Genomic DNA, 13,760 nt, shown 5'->3' with positions numbered 1-13,760 from the left:
GATTATAAAAAAATCTAATAATGGAAAACCGAGTGCAGCCAAAGGGGCTATCCTATGAAAATTGTGTACTACAAAATTTGTTTAGACTATTCATTGTCTATAAAAATGGAACATTGGTGAGCACTAGCAACAATCTTTGAAACTATGCAAGCTACATACAATTTATTTTGATGACTCCATTGTCAAATAAGTTCGTGAGAGGTCGGCTACTACATATGAATATAATCCGGACACTGTCACTACCAATATACTTGCACTTGTGACTACTAAATATTTACACTTGACTGGGGAAACACATCATGAGATATTTAATATTCCTCAATGGTCGCCTGTCAATGTTAAGATTGACATAAAGCTACAACTTTGTACGGCCAATTTTATCTTGTGAAAAGTAGTTGACACTGCGCATGATGCAACAGTCTCTCTCAGCTCGGCAACACGTTGTGTATGAAAACAACGGGTTATCCTTTCTGTCGCTTTAGCAGTTGAGAAATTCAGACCTAGTGGCATTAATATTAATTTATTCGTTCCTGCTACAATCACCAATCAACGACATACTTCTACGGGTACACTTACCTACACTGTTTCTTCATTTATCAATCGTAAAATTGCTTCAAAGCTTACTTTGTCTTTTGTAAAAAGTTCCGTTTCCGTTGGATCTTTGGCCAATTCTCCTTTTAAATTTAAAAATTTTGGGCTCTTATCTCGTGTATGTAAAGTAAATGGAATTTCATTCTACAATTTATCCTCTGATACATCCCACAGGACCTTATATGAATTCACAATATAATCCCTAGGTAGAAATTCACAATTATTTGAAAACGGTATAACCGAAGAAATGTTTGCAAAAACTTCTGGTATTAAGGTATCGGATGTGGCCATTACTCAAGATGTGACTCTTCTCTGAACTGGTACAGTAGGTTTAGAGTGTATCTTTGCAAAAACATTTGAGAAAAGCGTAGCCTGAATCCCACTAAATCAATTTGAAACCTATAAGGAAACTACACCTAATAGCAGTGTTCTATTAGACTTGGCACCATGGACACAAATCAAAAAATCCTGTATTCAATTTGGATCCCTGCATGTCCAAATACAAATCTTATTGCATACCCCCGGATTTCCTTGAGCATATTCAAAGTTTGAACAATACACTCATAATTGTTAATCAAGTTCGTTTTTTTGTGATCAATATACTTCCATTTATAAACAAAAATAAACCGAAGGGCTCGAAGGTCCGTTATTTGGGAAAAAACAAAAAACCAAATATAAATAACTATTAAATACAGTTCACACTTAAAAGTATATTTATATTCTACTAACCAACCCTCACCCGACTACACTGGTCTCCACAACCCCTACTTAAAAAAAAATATTAAAAAAATAAAAAAAAATATACATCGAGGAACCAACGCTCACACCGCCCATTTTTAAATAACTTAAATCAATCTAAATAATTGATTAATTTAATTAAATCTCCATAATTAAACAATATAAATAACTGATCAATATTATGATTTAAATAAGTTTTGTTATCAAAAATTTCTTGAACTGTTTCTAGAAGAAGCCTATGGTAAAGGATCGTCGAACCCCAACAGGAATGAAGTTCCAGGCACGCCCGACAGCAACAATCAGACAAAAGTCCGAGTGCACTGCAGAGGTGGATGGCACGAGCATATCATCCTGGCTCATAGTTTCATAAGGACTGACAATTCTAATATGTTCAAATAGCACAGACAAACTTGATGTAAGGTCTCCACAGAAATATTGAAATGCAATGAAAGAGAGGTGTAATTCAATAATATCTGTAATCTTCAGAAGTTCAACAGAAATATGGGTGGTAGACTTCAGGACATTTGGTGATTTCAGTTAGAGATTATGTAAAGGTGTAAGTAAATACGGAAATGCAGACATCCAAACTGATGAGCCGCAAAAAAATAAGGGTGTATAAGAGAGAATTATATTGGAGGAATGATAAAGAAAAGAAAAACTCGCTTCAGCTTCCAAATAATTCCAAGGCATCGAAAAGCCTTTAATCTCATCGACTCAATATGCCACTTGAAAGATAAGTTTTCATCCAGAAGCACCCCAAGGAATCGAACAAACCAGTCTGCTGGACTGGATACGGATCCCTCAGATGTTTGAATATCTGTCACTGTAGGGCTGCTTTTGCCTATGCGGGAGAATACAAGAAGAAACAATTTTTACTTTCAAAGCTAATAATTTTGCATTTAAACAATGATATATGTTTTCTGGCATCAATTGTATTTTGAGGATATGGGATGATTTATCAGGTACTGCAGTCCCCAGGGTGCTGTCGTCGGCTAATGCAAAGACTTCTTCATGTTAACCTAGCGTAGCCAAGGCTCCAATCTCAGAATCTCCTTTCTGGCACTATTGACAACAGAAATTAAATCGTGGGTTGTTAAATAGTCGATAATAGTAGCCCATCAACAGTAGAGATGGGATAGCGACTACGCATCTTTAAAACAGTGAAGACCATTGAATTTTTGGGTCCTCTTGGCCTACCGTATGCTTTTTACACATCTCACATTAAAAATTTTCTTCAGCAAAGTGGAAAATCTATCATTCGGAAGCGGTGGCAAGATTTATCAACCAAAATCTATGGTTTTTAAGCATTGTTACATTTTATTCTTCGATGTAAAGGATATACTTACAGTTATTTGCTCAGTATAACAATCCTCGATTGAATGACTTTCTAGTTGAAAATACTCTTCCTACCTGTATAATGCAAATTTAAGGGCCCTAAGAGTGAAACACTTTAAAATGTTTTTGAATTCGCTTATTAATAAAACTTCTATGTAAAAGATATGTGTCCTTTAGATTTTTTCTTCCACGTATGTGTAACCATCCTTAATGATAAGTAGTGGCAGCTCGTAAGGATTCAAGTTGTATTCATCTTGGCATGCAAAATCAGGGTCACATTCTGTACACTACAATGTTACTTTATGTATATTTTATTTCTTTGTAAAGTCAATAATACTATTTTGATTCGTATTATAAAATTCACATCTATCAATTTGCTTATTTGATGCAGCGTCGCGCACAAAATTCTTACATGAAAAATATGTTGAAATAACAACCAAAGAAGAGCCAGTAGGTATATTATCATAGTAGCCGGTATATTCACAGCGATGTCGTAAAAACCGGATTCTCTTATTATTCCAGCAATTGAAGCGTAGACCAAAGTCTTCCTACTAAAACAATTCATAAACACAACGATACCAGTCTCATAGTAAAAAATTGAAATCACCCATAGGGTTCTTTGCAATCATACCAGGGTAAGTATTCTCCCATTGATTGTATTTATCATAGTGACAATGGGAGCATATGAAACCTCTAGTGTGTGAGTCACAAGAATTTTCAAGATAGGAATTACAGTCTTTAATTTGCACCGCATATCTTTTATGCGATTTTCATGGATTACAATATAAAAAAGATAAAAGGATAAAGATCCTCCAGAGCCATTGCTGGCGCATAGGGCGTCGAATTGACGTTTCAGTTGCTGAGTTTTTTTTACAGGGACAAGTAGCAGGCTTGTCGCCCAACCTTGCTGCGGCGGGGATCGAACCCTGGGCCCCATATTCCCAAGGAAGAACATCAATCCACTGGGATTTCAATATATACACTGTTTATTATAGTCATCAACAATAGTACAATTCTAACAGGATGACCCGCTGTTCAATGTGTACAAACCTAATAGACATTTGTAAAGCATTTTCAATGTTTACTGGTTCGCTTAAAAGAAACTGACTCATGATCGATAAAACGAATGTAATTTAGGAGGAGCAGTAATCGAGTGACGTCACAAAACTTGTTTAGTCAGGGTTTTCCGACTTATTTCTTGTTATTTTTTAAAATTACTGTCTATGTAGTGGTTAAAAGTAGTACCACAATATCAATTTTTATTTGTTTTAATTCATTTATAAATAAATTGAGTAAATGCATCTGGACCACGATGTAAAAGTTCCATGCAATAGTTCAATGACGGAGACTTATTTCTGATTATGTTGTTTACCATTCTTTGAGTAAAAATTTTCCTTTCAAGCGATAACCCTAGAAAATCATCATCTAGAATCAAACATTTTTCCAAAGTCACTAGATTCCGTATTATTTTTTGGTTCTTCAGTCCAGTCATTTTTAACCGGGACACTCTCATTATCGATTATAGACTAACAATGATTCTTGCTTGCTATTCACAAACTTACTCTTTTTTATTGATCTATTTATATCATTGTCTACAATATAATTCACTAATGTATTTACTCCGTCTCGTAGTCTTTGTATGTATGCATTATGTTCACCTTTGCTTCAAAGCACGACTGTTCTTCCAACTTGAATTTGCTAAGTGATATTACATATCGCGCAAAAATCTCGTCCCTGTCTAGGGTTAGCGGGCAACTCCTTTTAATTTCTACTGCAACTTTAGGCACTCTCGGTTTCATTTCTCCATTACTAGTGCCTTCAGTATCCAATTGAGTAAAAACATCCATTACTAACGAATAATAGCCCTGATGTTGACACACTGAATTCTTTTTCAATACTGAAGAAATCAAACAACTTATGTGTCACTGACCCTTAAAACCATTTTTGCCGGACACTACCTGGAACCAAAACAAGTCACACACGATTGTATCACCCTCACCTGTAAATATTGAACCAGGATCATTTTTTACAATCAGGACTTTCTGCTTGACTGACAGACTCAAAGTAACAACTATTACAGTCCTATTACGTAACAACAAAAAGTAGACAACAACTATTACATAAAAACTAAATAAATCCTGATTTGGTAGGCCAGTGAAGGTTTTTTCCTGGCTCTTGTAGGTTTTTAAGTAAAACATACATGATTCCTTTAGAAAAACATTCCCTATGACGCAACGTACAGGTGGACTATACCGTTAGAGGCCCGCTGTAGTATTACGCAAGATCCAGGTTTGCGTAATAATGTCTTGAGGGGATAGCAAGTTCAGGTCTACCCTCTATCTATCTGCCAGAAATCATGCAGGCATCACTACTCAAGTCAAATCAAGCTGAGGCCTATCGGGCTTCTATTGATTAGGCAATTGTCCTCAGTGACATTGATGTAGTGAAAGTTTTTTGAACTATTTGATTGCATTCCCATAGATTGTCATAAAAAAGCAAGAAACAAGAACTTAATCAAGATGATTGAAGGTTGGTACTTTATATATTTTTCCTAGGGGTTTTCCAGTTTTATATTGCTATCATTTTGGACAACCACTTGCTTAAAGTTTATAACCGTTTTGAGTTGATAATCCATAAATTCATTTGATTTTTGGTAGTCCATAACATCACAAAAAGACACACACAAGATAGATAGAAAAAATCCCAATATTTTCGACTGTATTTTTATCCATTATTAGTCAAAGTAGGATATAAGCTATTTTATTCCAGGTTGCAGAAAATGTCCACATACGACAAAGAATTGTTTTTCTTTTTACCAAGCAGATCAAACGGTTTCTTATATCCTGGAGCTTTGTAGAACTAAAAATATTAAATCAAAATAAGCGAAAAATACTAATTAAAATGTACTTTACTCCTTTTCCCTTTATAAATCCAGAACTACTTACTGAAGAATGAAACATGAAGTTACAGATATAGTTTAGGTGGTAGTTTTTTTCGTAGTTTGCCAAGTATATTCTTTTTTTTTCTTATTATTAAGGGGAATGTGAAACCTCCAGAAATTTTTGTTCTGGAGGAGGGTAAACGCACCTTAAATTTCTTGTTTAGGGGATGGGTAAAGTAGATTTTTCTCTAGTTCATAAAATGTGTTTTTTTTTTGCTTTCTTTTAAAATGTGTTTTTCAGCTTTTTGGCAGTGCAATTGTCACTAGTATGGGCCTGGATAATAGTTTTCATCACTTTTGGTGGAAACTAAAGTTTCTCCACTTTTATAAATTTGACCAAAAGCTATCTACGCTATCACAAAGCTCTTATAACAAATGAAAACTAGAGTTTTTGAAGAAAAATAATTTGATCGAATAAATTCCTACAGAGAGTCCGAATGACGAGAAATTGGTTCATCGCTGGTCTCCATTACAAAAAAGTAACAAATTGGCTTATGATACAAATCGAAAGCCTAGACGGCGAAGGACAGCTTTCACACATTCTCAACTTACTTTTCTGGAAAGGCGCTTCAGAGAACAAAAGTACCTATCTGTCGCCGATAGAAGCGATGTTGCAGACGTTTTAAATCTTTCGGAGACACAGGTGAAGACATGGTATCAAAATAGAAGGTTAGTCCTTGAACTATTATACTTGAGCTCTCCTTGAGCCAAGTTTGAACAAAGTATACAAAATTTTATATAATACGCCTAGCATAAAATATTACATGAGAATGACCATACTTAGATCTAAAAATATGGATTGAAAATCTTTATGGAAAAGGCTTCATCAAGGTTTGACATGTTCAAATTTTTAAATATGTTTTTATTGTTTGTCATTTCATTTCAAGTGTTCAACCACAACCTTTGTATGGTTTTATATACTTTGAATTATTACAAATATTTTTATACCATGAAATTTGTTTCTGTATTTAATCTTAAATTAGATCTCATTTTTCCCGATGTTTACTCAGCTGTGAAGAAAATATTCCCCTCGTCAAGTAACTTTTGTTTAATTCATGCTTGAGATATCTTTGTTTAGCTGCTAATTCTGTTAATGTTTTAGTTGTCGATCATATTCTGGACTTAATGAAACCATTAAGTAATATTTTCACATTAAATCGTGATTTTTTACGCTATATTGAAAATATCAACGGTAATAATTGAATATGGGCTGTCTATATTAAATAATCCATGATTTAGTATATGGCTGAGCTAACTTTCGTTTTACTGATATTGTGAGTAATGTATACAAAGTTTACTGAAACTATCGGACAAATAGCTAGTTGTCCAACGAACTAATGATCTTTAAAGAACTGATAATCGTTTTTCCCTTTTGTTAGACAGAAAATGTTGCTCTTCTTTATTCAAGTTCTGTTTGGTTTTGTTGCACTGCTTTAAGGCTTAGAAATACATTGCATAAATTACAGCCAACCCTTATTTGCAGTGAAACGCAGTACAGTAGGAAACAGTATTCAAGCCTGAATTGCACGAACTCAGCAAATATACGCTTGGAAATATATCTTTATATTACGTACAATTTATCATTGACTGCGATTTCTACTTACCTCAGACCTTGGACCATAGATTGTCCTGAGCCATCATTGGCTCATAAGGCGTCGACAAAGCTTCTCCATTCCTCATGTTTCTTTGCGGCTGCAGTGATTTCTACCCATTTTGGAGTGAGTGAAATATCGAGTTTTAACTAGTTAAGATCATTTTAACTTGGCACGGATAAGACCATCCTGTGGTATTATTGCTGTTTGAACCAGGAGGTTGCGTGAAAGAAAAAATTAAGGGATCTCTCGTACCTTAGTCGATTTCTTTGAAGAAATGTTGCGAGACAAAAACAAATATTTCAAAGGTTATAAGAGAATGGGGGAACTAGAGCATGACATAAATCAACGTGCTACTTCACTGGGAAAGCAACCTCCAAACGTGCCACCCATTTTAATGCACCGGATGGTGTAGGTCACAGACGGTTCAACCCACCTGCATGTAATGAGGTATCCATAGTTCTTACAATTGATTTTAACCATTGTTTTCTGTGAAAACTAATGGTTGTAAAACAGCGTGGCAAAAATGTATTCAATTTAAAAAATATCAACCATTTTGTGGAGCCCTTTACCTACCTATTTTTCTATCCAGCTAAAACGTCAGAATGGACTGTGGATATGCCACTTTAAACACCCTGTGTCGTCCACATTTACGTGGCTTTAATTAGTGGAATACCGTATCGCTTTCCGACCTGAACCTTTCTCTGGATATGTTGAGGTTGTCGCGAAAATCCTTTCTCTGGAAGTTCTAACGCCCAACCCTCGTCATATAGGTTTTGGGGGATGAATTTTCTAACAATAAATTGTTGAAATATATTCCAGTTGAACATCATCGCATTCCTGTGTGTGTAATTGAACTAGAAAACAATTTTAAGCGACAACTCGTAGATGTTACACGGTTTTTAACGACTTAGCCGCGAAACAGGACACTTATTTCTTGTTGTTGGTGACATGACTTGACTTTATTGAATAAAAAACAGAAATAACATCCCCACTCCAGGAACTGATCAGTGATCCGTAGGTTCTAGAGAATAGGGCCTAAATGTTTGTGCGACATTTTTGTCATTGACAAAGCCTAATAAAACTAAGAAGAAAATATGTCAAACACAAAAACAAGGTGAGGCAAAAAGAGAGGCAAATAAGAACAAAGCAACACAGGAACAATGGAGCAAAGGGACAAACTCCGGAAATGAAAATACAGGAAATAACATGTCACTCCTTAATGCCTCAGGAATTTGACCAAAGTCGTTCATTTGATTTTCTAGACGTTTCCAAAAGATGTACATACAAGCGAAAACATAGTCACGCGTTTTGATCAAATGAAAGTGAAGTTTACGAACAATTTGAAGATTTTTTTAGTAAAATTTTGGGATTTAATATCACATATGTACATTTGAAGCAGAAATGTGAAATGTCAAGAAAGTGGTTGAAAAAGCCTTATCGACGCTACCTTGTTCCCAAACATTGCTCGTTGATACTCTGCCTGTTTATTTTTGCCTCCTTTGTCATACAGATAGAAAAAAAACTTCCTTCATTTTTATTACATAAAAAAAAAACTAGTTTTTTTTAACTGAAAGTAAGGACCGACATTAAAACTTAAAACGAACAGAAATTACTCCGTATATGAAATGGGTTTTCCCCTCCGCAATCCCTCGCTCTTTACACTAAAGTTTTTAATTATTTTAAAAATCAGAATTGTGGCAAAGAGTCAAACTTTAGCGTAAAGAGTGAGGGATTGCGGAGGGGACAACCCATTTCATATATTGAGTAATTTCTGTTCGTTTTAAGTTGTATTGTCGGTCCTTACTTTCAGTTAAAAAAAACTAGTTTTTTTATGTAATTTCTGAACGTGTTTGAATTAATACATGTTTAATTTTGGCTCTCCACACATAAATTATTAAAATGAAATTTGCATATTAATTCCCTTTTTGGCTAAATGGCTTTCTCTTAGTTTTGATCAGACGATTTTGAAAAATAATAGGTGGGGAAAGCCTAGTTGCGCTGCAATTTTTCGGTTACATAAAAAGGCAACTATAAATTTTAATTTTAAACGAATGTTTTTATTAGTAAAAAATATACGTAACTTAAGAGTTAGCTTACGTAACAAACTTTTATATTCTTAAACTTTTATTATGCATATGAGGGGGTTTGTACCCTCGTTAATACCTCGCTCTTTACACTAAACCGTAAGTTATGTCCCAATTCTTTAAGAATGACCCCTGAATCCGAAAGGCCGTAGAATAAATAGTTGAAATTACTAAAAATACAATAGCATAAAGAGTGAGGTATTTATCTCCTCCTAAATACCTCGCTCTTTATGCTAAAGTATTTTCAGAACCCACATATGCGTAATAATCTTTGTTCGTTTTAATGCTACTCCTTACTTCCAATTGAAAAAACTTTTCCACGTTTATTTTTTCATTTTTTTTTGCAGTAATTTTAGAAAACCCAGCGCCCTTTTCATTGAATTTCTGTTCCCCCATGACATATTTCTCCAAGGAAAGATCCTCCCACATAGCTCCCTCCCGTCAACCCCACGCCCAAAACCAAAAAAAAATCCCCTGAAAACGCTGTACATTTCCCAATAACCATTATTATATGTAAACACTGGCCGTAGTTTGTAACTTGCAGCCCCTCCCCCAGGGACTGTGGGGGAGTAAGTCATTCCCAAGGACATAGTTATTATGGTTTTTGACTATGCGGAACAGAACGGCTATCTCAAAATTTTGATCCGTTGATTTTGGAAAAAAATGAGCGTGGGAGGGGTCTAGGTACCCTCCAATTTTTTTGGTCACTTAAAAAGGGCACTAGAACTTTTCATTTCTGTTAGAATGAGCCCTCTCGAAACATTCTAGGACCACTTGGTCGATACGATGACCCCTGGGAAAAAAACAAACAAACAAATAAACACGCACCCGTGATTTGTCTTCTGGCAAAAAATACGAAATTCCACATTTGATACGCTGAATCTGATGGTGTGATTTTTGTTAAGTTTCTATGACTTTTAGGGGTTGTGTTCCCCTATTTTTTAAAATAAGGCAAATATTTTCAGGTTCGTAACTTTTGATGGGTAAGACTAAACTTGATTAAACTTATATATTTAAAATCAGCATTTTTTACAGTTTTGGTTGCTATGGAGCCGGGTCGCTCCTCAGTTCGTTACCACGAACTGTTTGATTTTAGAAACTAATGCTTCAAATCTTCCATGAGATGGATCAATCATGAAATTTTTGCTGTGTTTGCAATGTAGACATTGAGTATATGGAATCATGTAATCAATATGTACACATTCTTTTTCTTTTCTTTTTTTATAGGCCAGGTGCTTCGTATCGAAGGAGTTGTTGTATTAACTTTAGAAAGAGTTTATTTGCTTGGAAATTGGAAGGGCCATTCCTCTTTAAATAGTCGAAAGTGATTTGGGGGCAAATAACACCCTTCCCATGCCCACCATTTCCCCAAACACATCTAATCAAAAATTTGATTAGCCATTTTGTTCAACATAGTTGAAAGGTCATTATAAGCTATGCCCTGGGGGCATATAAGGTTTACACAGAAATGATGATAGTATAAACTTTGGAGGGTGCTAATCGGACTGGTAATCAGAATTTCTACTACTCTTTTAAGATTCGGAGTGATTCAAGGGTGTATAACCACCCCCCCCCCTACAACTGAAATTTTCCCAAAATGTAAGTTAAACAGTCCAAAATAAGGCCTTCGGGTTGGACAGAATCCCCCGAAGTCTGGGGGTAGGGGTTGTAAGTTATACCCCAAGGGTTTATAAGCTTTTTATGGAAGGAGTACACGGGTGAAATTTAGAAGTGGCTCATATGATTTTAAAAATATAGCTCTATTTCCCTATTAAAAGTCAAACATGATGGAGAGCAACTAGTCCCCCTCCCTGACATCCTTTTTTCCCAAAAATCATTCAATTGAAATTGTGAGAATCCATTTTGTTACCAATAGTCCAAGTAATCATATAACTATGTCTTTAGGGTGGACATAATGCCCCATAGCCCATGGAAAAAGGTTGTAAGTTATGGCCAAGACATATAAGGTTTTTATTATGGAACAGATAGTTGCATAAACTTTGGATCAAATGGATCTCATTTGATTGAAAACTGGAACTATTAGCGCCCTTTTTTAAGCGTCGAAAGTGAATAGAGGTGCGTCTCAGAGAGCTATTTTGTAGGTATGCATGTTTGAACTTTACTTTCCAAGAAGACGAAGGATATTCAGGTGACCCTTCCAGAGAATTTTGAGGGGAGTTTTGAACTAAACCAAAGCACGTTGTGTTTATGCGGATTGTCCAAAGGGTACAACACAGGAATAACTGAGTATATTAATTTGAAAAATCGAGGAAATGACAAGGGAGATGATCAAAAAGCCAATATCTGCATGCTATCAATACAACTATCACCACTACTACTACCTTACTACTCTATTTTCAGTATTAAGGAGAAATTTGAACAAAATCAAAAGACGCTATGTGAATGTACTTTTTCAATACGTGTTCGTATTATTGAGTATTGTTTTTATTATTGAGGTTTTAGATCCAATGACTGCGAACTCAAAGTCAAAAGTCTTTAAGTATCTGGTTTTTTGCTAGGGGTCACCTGACAACCAGTTTGTTCTCGAGTCACAGCTCACGCAGTTTGAGGCAATAAGGGTGCAGCTATGAAATCTACTAGGAAGAGTGTGAAGGGAGTATTTGAGGATTTTATTCATCAATCGAATATTTATATAGAACTTTGCAAAGAGAAGCTAAGAATTCAAATTCCAATTTCTGGGCAACAAACTAAAGCGGGATCGTCGGCTATTATTGCTTGCATTTCCGCAACAGAACAGGAAATCCAAAGTGTGATGGAAAATCTTGCTAAAATAATAGACGAGAAGCTGGATGAAAAACTAGTGGCTACTTCTGCTGGTAGGCAGTCTCTATCCAGTGACACTTTGAATATCATAAAAGCTCAGAGTTCAACAATCGTCTCTGAGGTTTATTCAGCATTGATTGTTGAGTTTGAACCAAAATTCCTAGCCCTCAGTAACGAGCTAAAATTTCTAAGAAATCAAATAATATTTCTTGAGGAGAGAGTTAAGAATGCAGAGCAGAAACTAGATATGTATGATCAGGACTTAAGGCTAGACAGTCTTCTTTTCAACGGTATCAAACAGCCTCCAAGTAGTGACTTAAAGTCTGTAATCGGAGGTGTGATTCGCAATAAAATGGAAATAGCTGGAGTATGTGATGGTGATATTGTGAAAGTGAGAAGATTTAAACTAAATAGTTCTACAACTCGTCAAGATGCCGTAGCTCCGGTCCTAGTCAAATTCAGGTGGAAACAAATTGCCATTCAAATTCAGGTGGAAAATTTTTAAGCTTAAGTCGAAGCTGGTGTGCAGTGGTGTATTTGTATCAGGTTAAATAAAAAAAAACAAGTTTTTTTAACTGAAAATAAGGAGCGACATTAAAACTTAAAACGAACAGAAATTACTTCGTATACGAAAGGGGCTGCTTCCTCATCAACGCCCCGCTCTTTACGCTAAAGTTTGATTATTTCTCTCAACTCTTCTTTTTAAAACAGTAAAAAACTTTAGCGTAAAGAGCGGGGCGTTGATGAGGAAGCAGCCCCTTTCGTATACGAAGTAATTTCTGTTCGTTTTAAGTTTTAATGTCGTTCCTTACTTTCAGTTAAAAAAAACTTGTTTTTTTTATTTAATTTCTGAGCGTTTTTGAATCAATGCATGTTTGATTTTGGCTCTCCGCACATAAATTATTAAAACGAAATTTGCATATTTTTTTTTGGCTAAATGGCTTTCTCATAATTTTGATCGAATGATTTTGAGAAAAAAAGAGCGGGGGAGGAAGCTTAGTTGCCCTCAGATTTTCGGTTAATTGAAAAGGCAACTAGAACTTTTAATTTTTTACGAATCTTTTTATTAGTAAAAGATATACGTAACTTATAAATTAGCTTACGTAAAGAACTTTTGTATTCTCATGTTTTTATTACATATATGAGGGGGTTTGCCCCCTCGTCAGTACCTTGCTCTTTACACTAAAGCTTAAAATTTGTCCCAATTCATTAAGAATGACCCTTGAATCACAAAAGCCGTAGAGTAAATAGTTGAAATTACGAAAAAATACTTTAGTGTAAAGAGCGAGGTATTAGGAGGAGGTGAGCCCCTTATATGGGTAATAATTTCTGTTCGTTTTAAGTTTTAATGCTGCTCCTTACTTAAAGCTGAAAAAGTTTTTTCCTATTGCTTTTTTCATTGTTTTTTTTAAGTAATGCTAGTAAATCCTGCGCGCCCTTCATGGAAATTTCTTCCCCTATGACAAATTCCTCGATGGAAAGTTCCCCCAGCATATCCCCCTCTTCTCAACCCCTCCCCCGACCAAAAAATCCTCCTGAAAACGCCTGTACTCTTCCCAATAACCATTGCTATATGTAAGCACAGGTCAAAGTTTGTAACTTGTAGCCCCTCCAACGGGGACTCTGGGGGAGTAAGTCGTCCCCAAAGACATAGTTATAAGGTTTTTTGACTACGTTGAATAAAATGGCTAT

The 13,760-nt window shown here is 35.4% G+C and overlaps 1 protein-coding gene across 1 annotated transcript in view; it reads left to right on the top strand.

The window, feature by feature from the left end:
- Positions 1-13,760, top strand: part of LOC136041299 (barH-like 2 homeobox protein) — a 67,851-nt gene that overhangs the window by 45,624 nt on the left and 8,467 nt on the right. Inside the window, exon 3 of the mRNA XM_065725950.1 lies at positions 6,034-6,274. Within this exon, the coding sequence (XP_065582022.1) occupies positions 6,034-6,274 (241 nt within the window). The remainder of the gene's footprint in view (positions 1-6,033; positions 6,275-13,760) is intronic.

Source organism: Artemia franciscana, chromosome 1, assembly GCF_032884065.1.
Source record: "Artemia franciscana chromosome 1, ASM3288406v1, whole genome shotgun sequence".
Taxonomy (NCBI): Eukaryota; Metazoa; Arthropoda; class Branchiopoda; order Anostraca; family Artemiidae; genus Artemia; species Artemia franciscana.
Note: the sequence above shows the minus strand (reverse complement) of the source record. Positions and strands in the feature narration are given on the sequence as shown.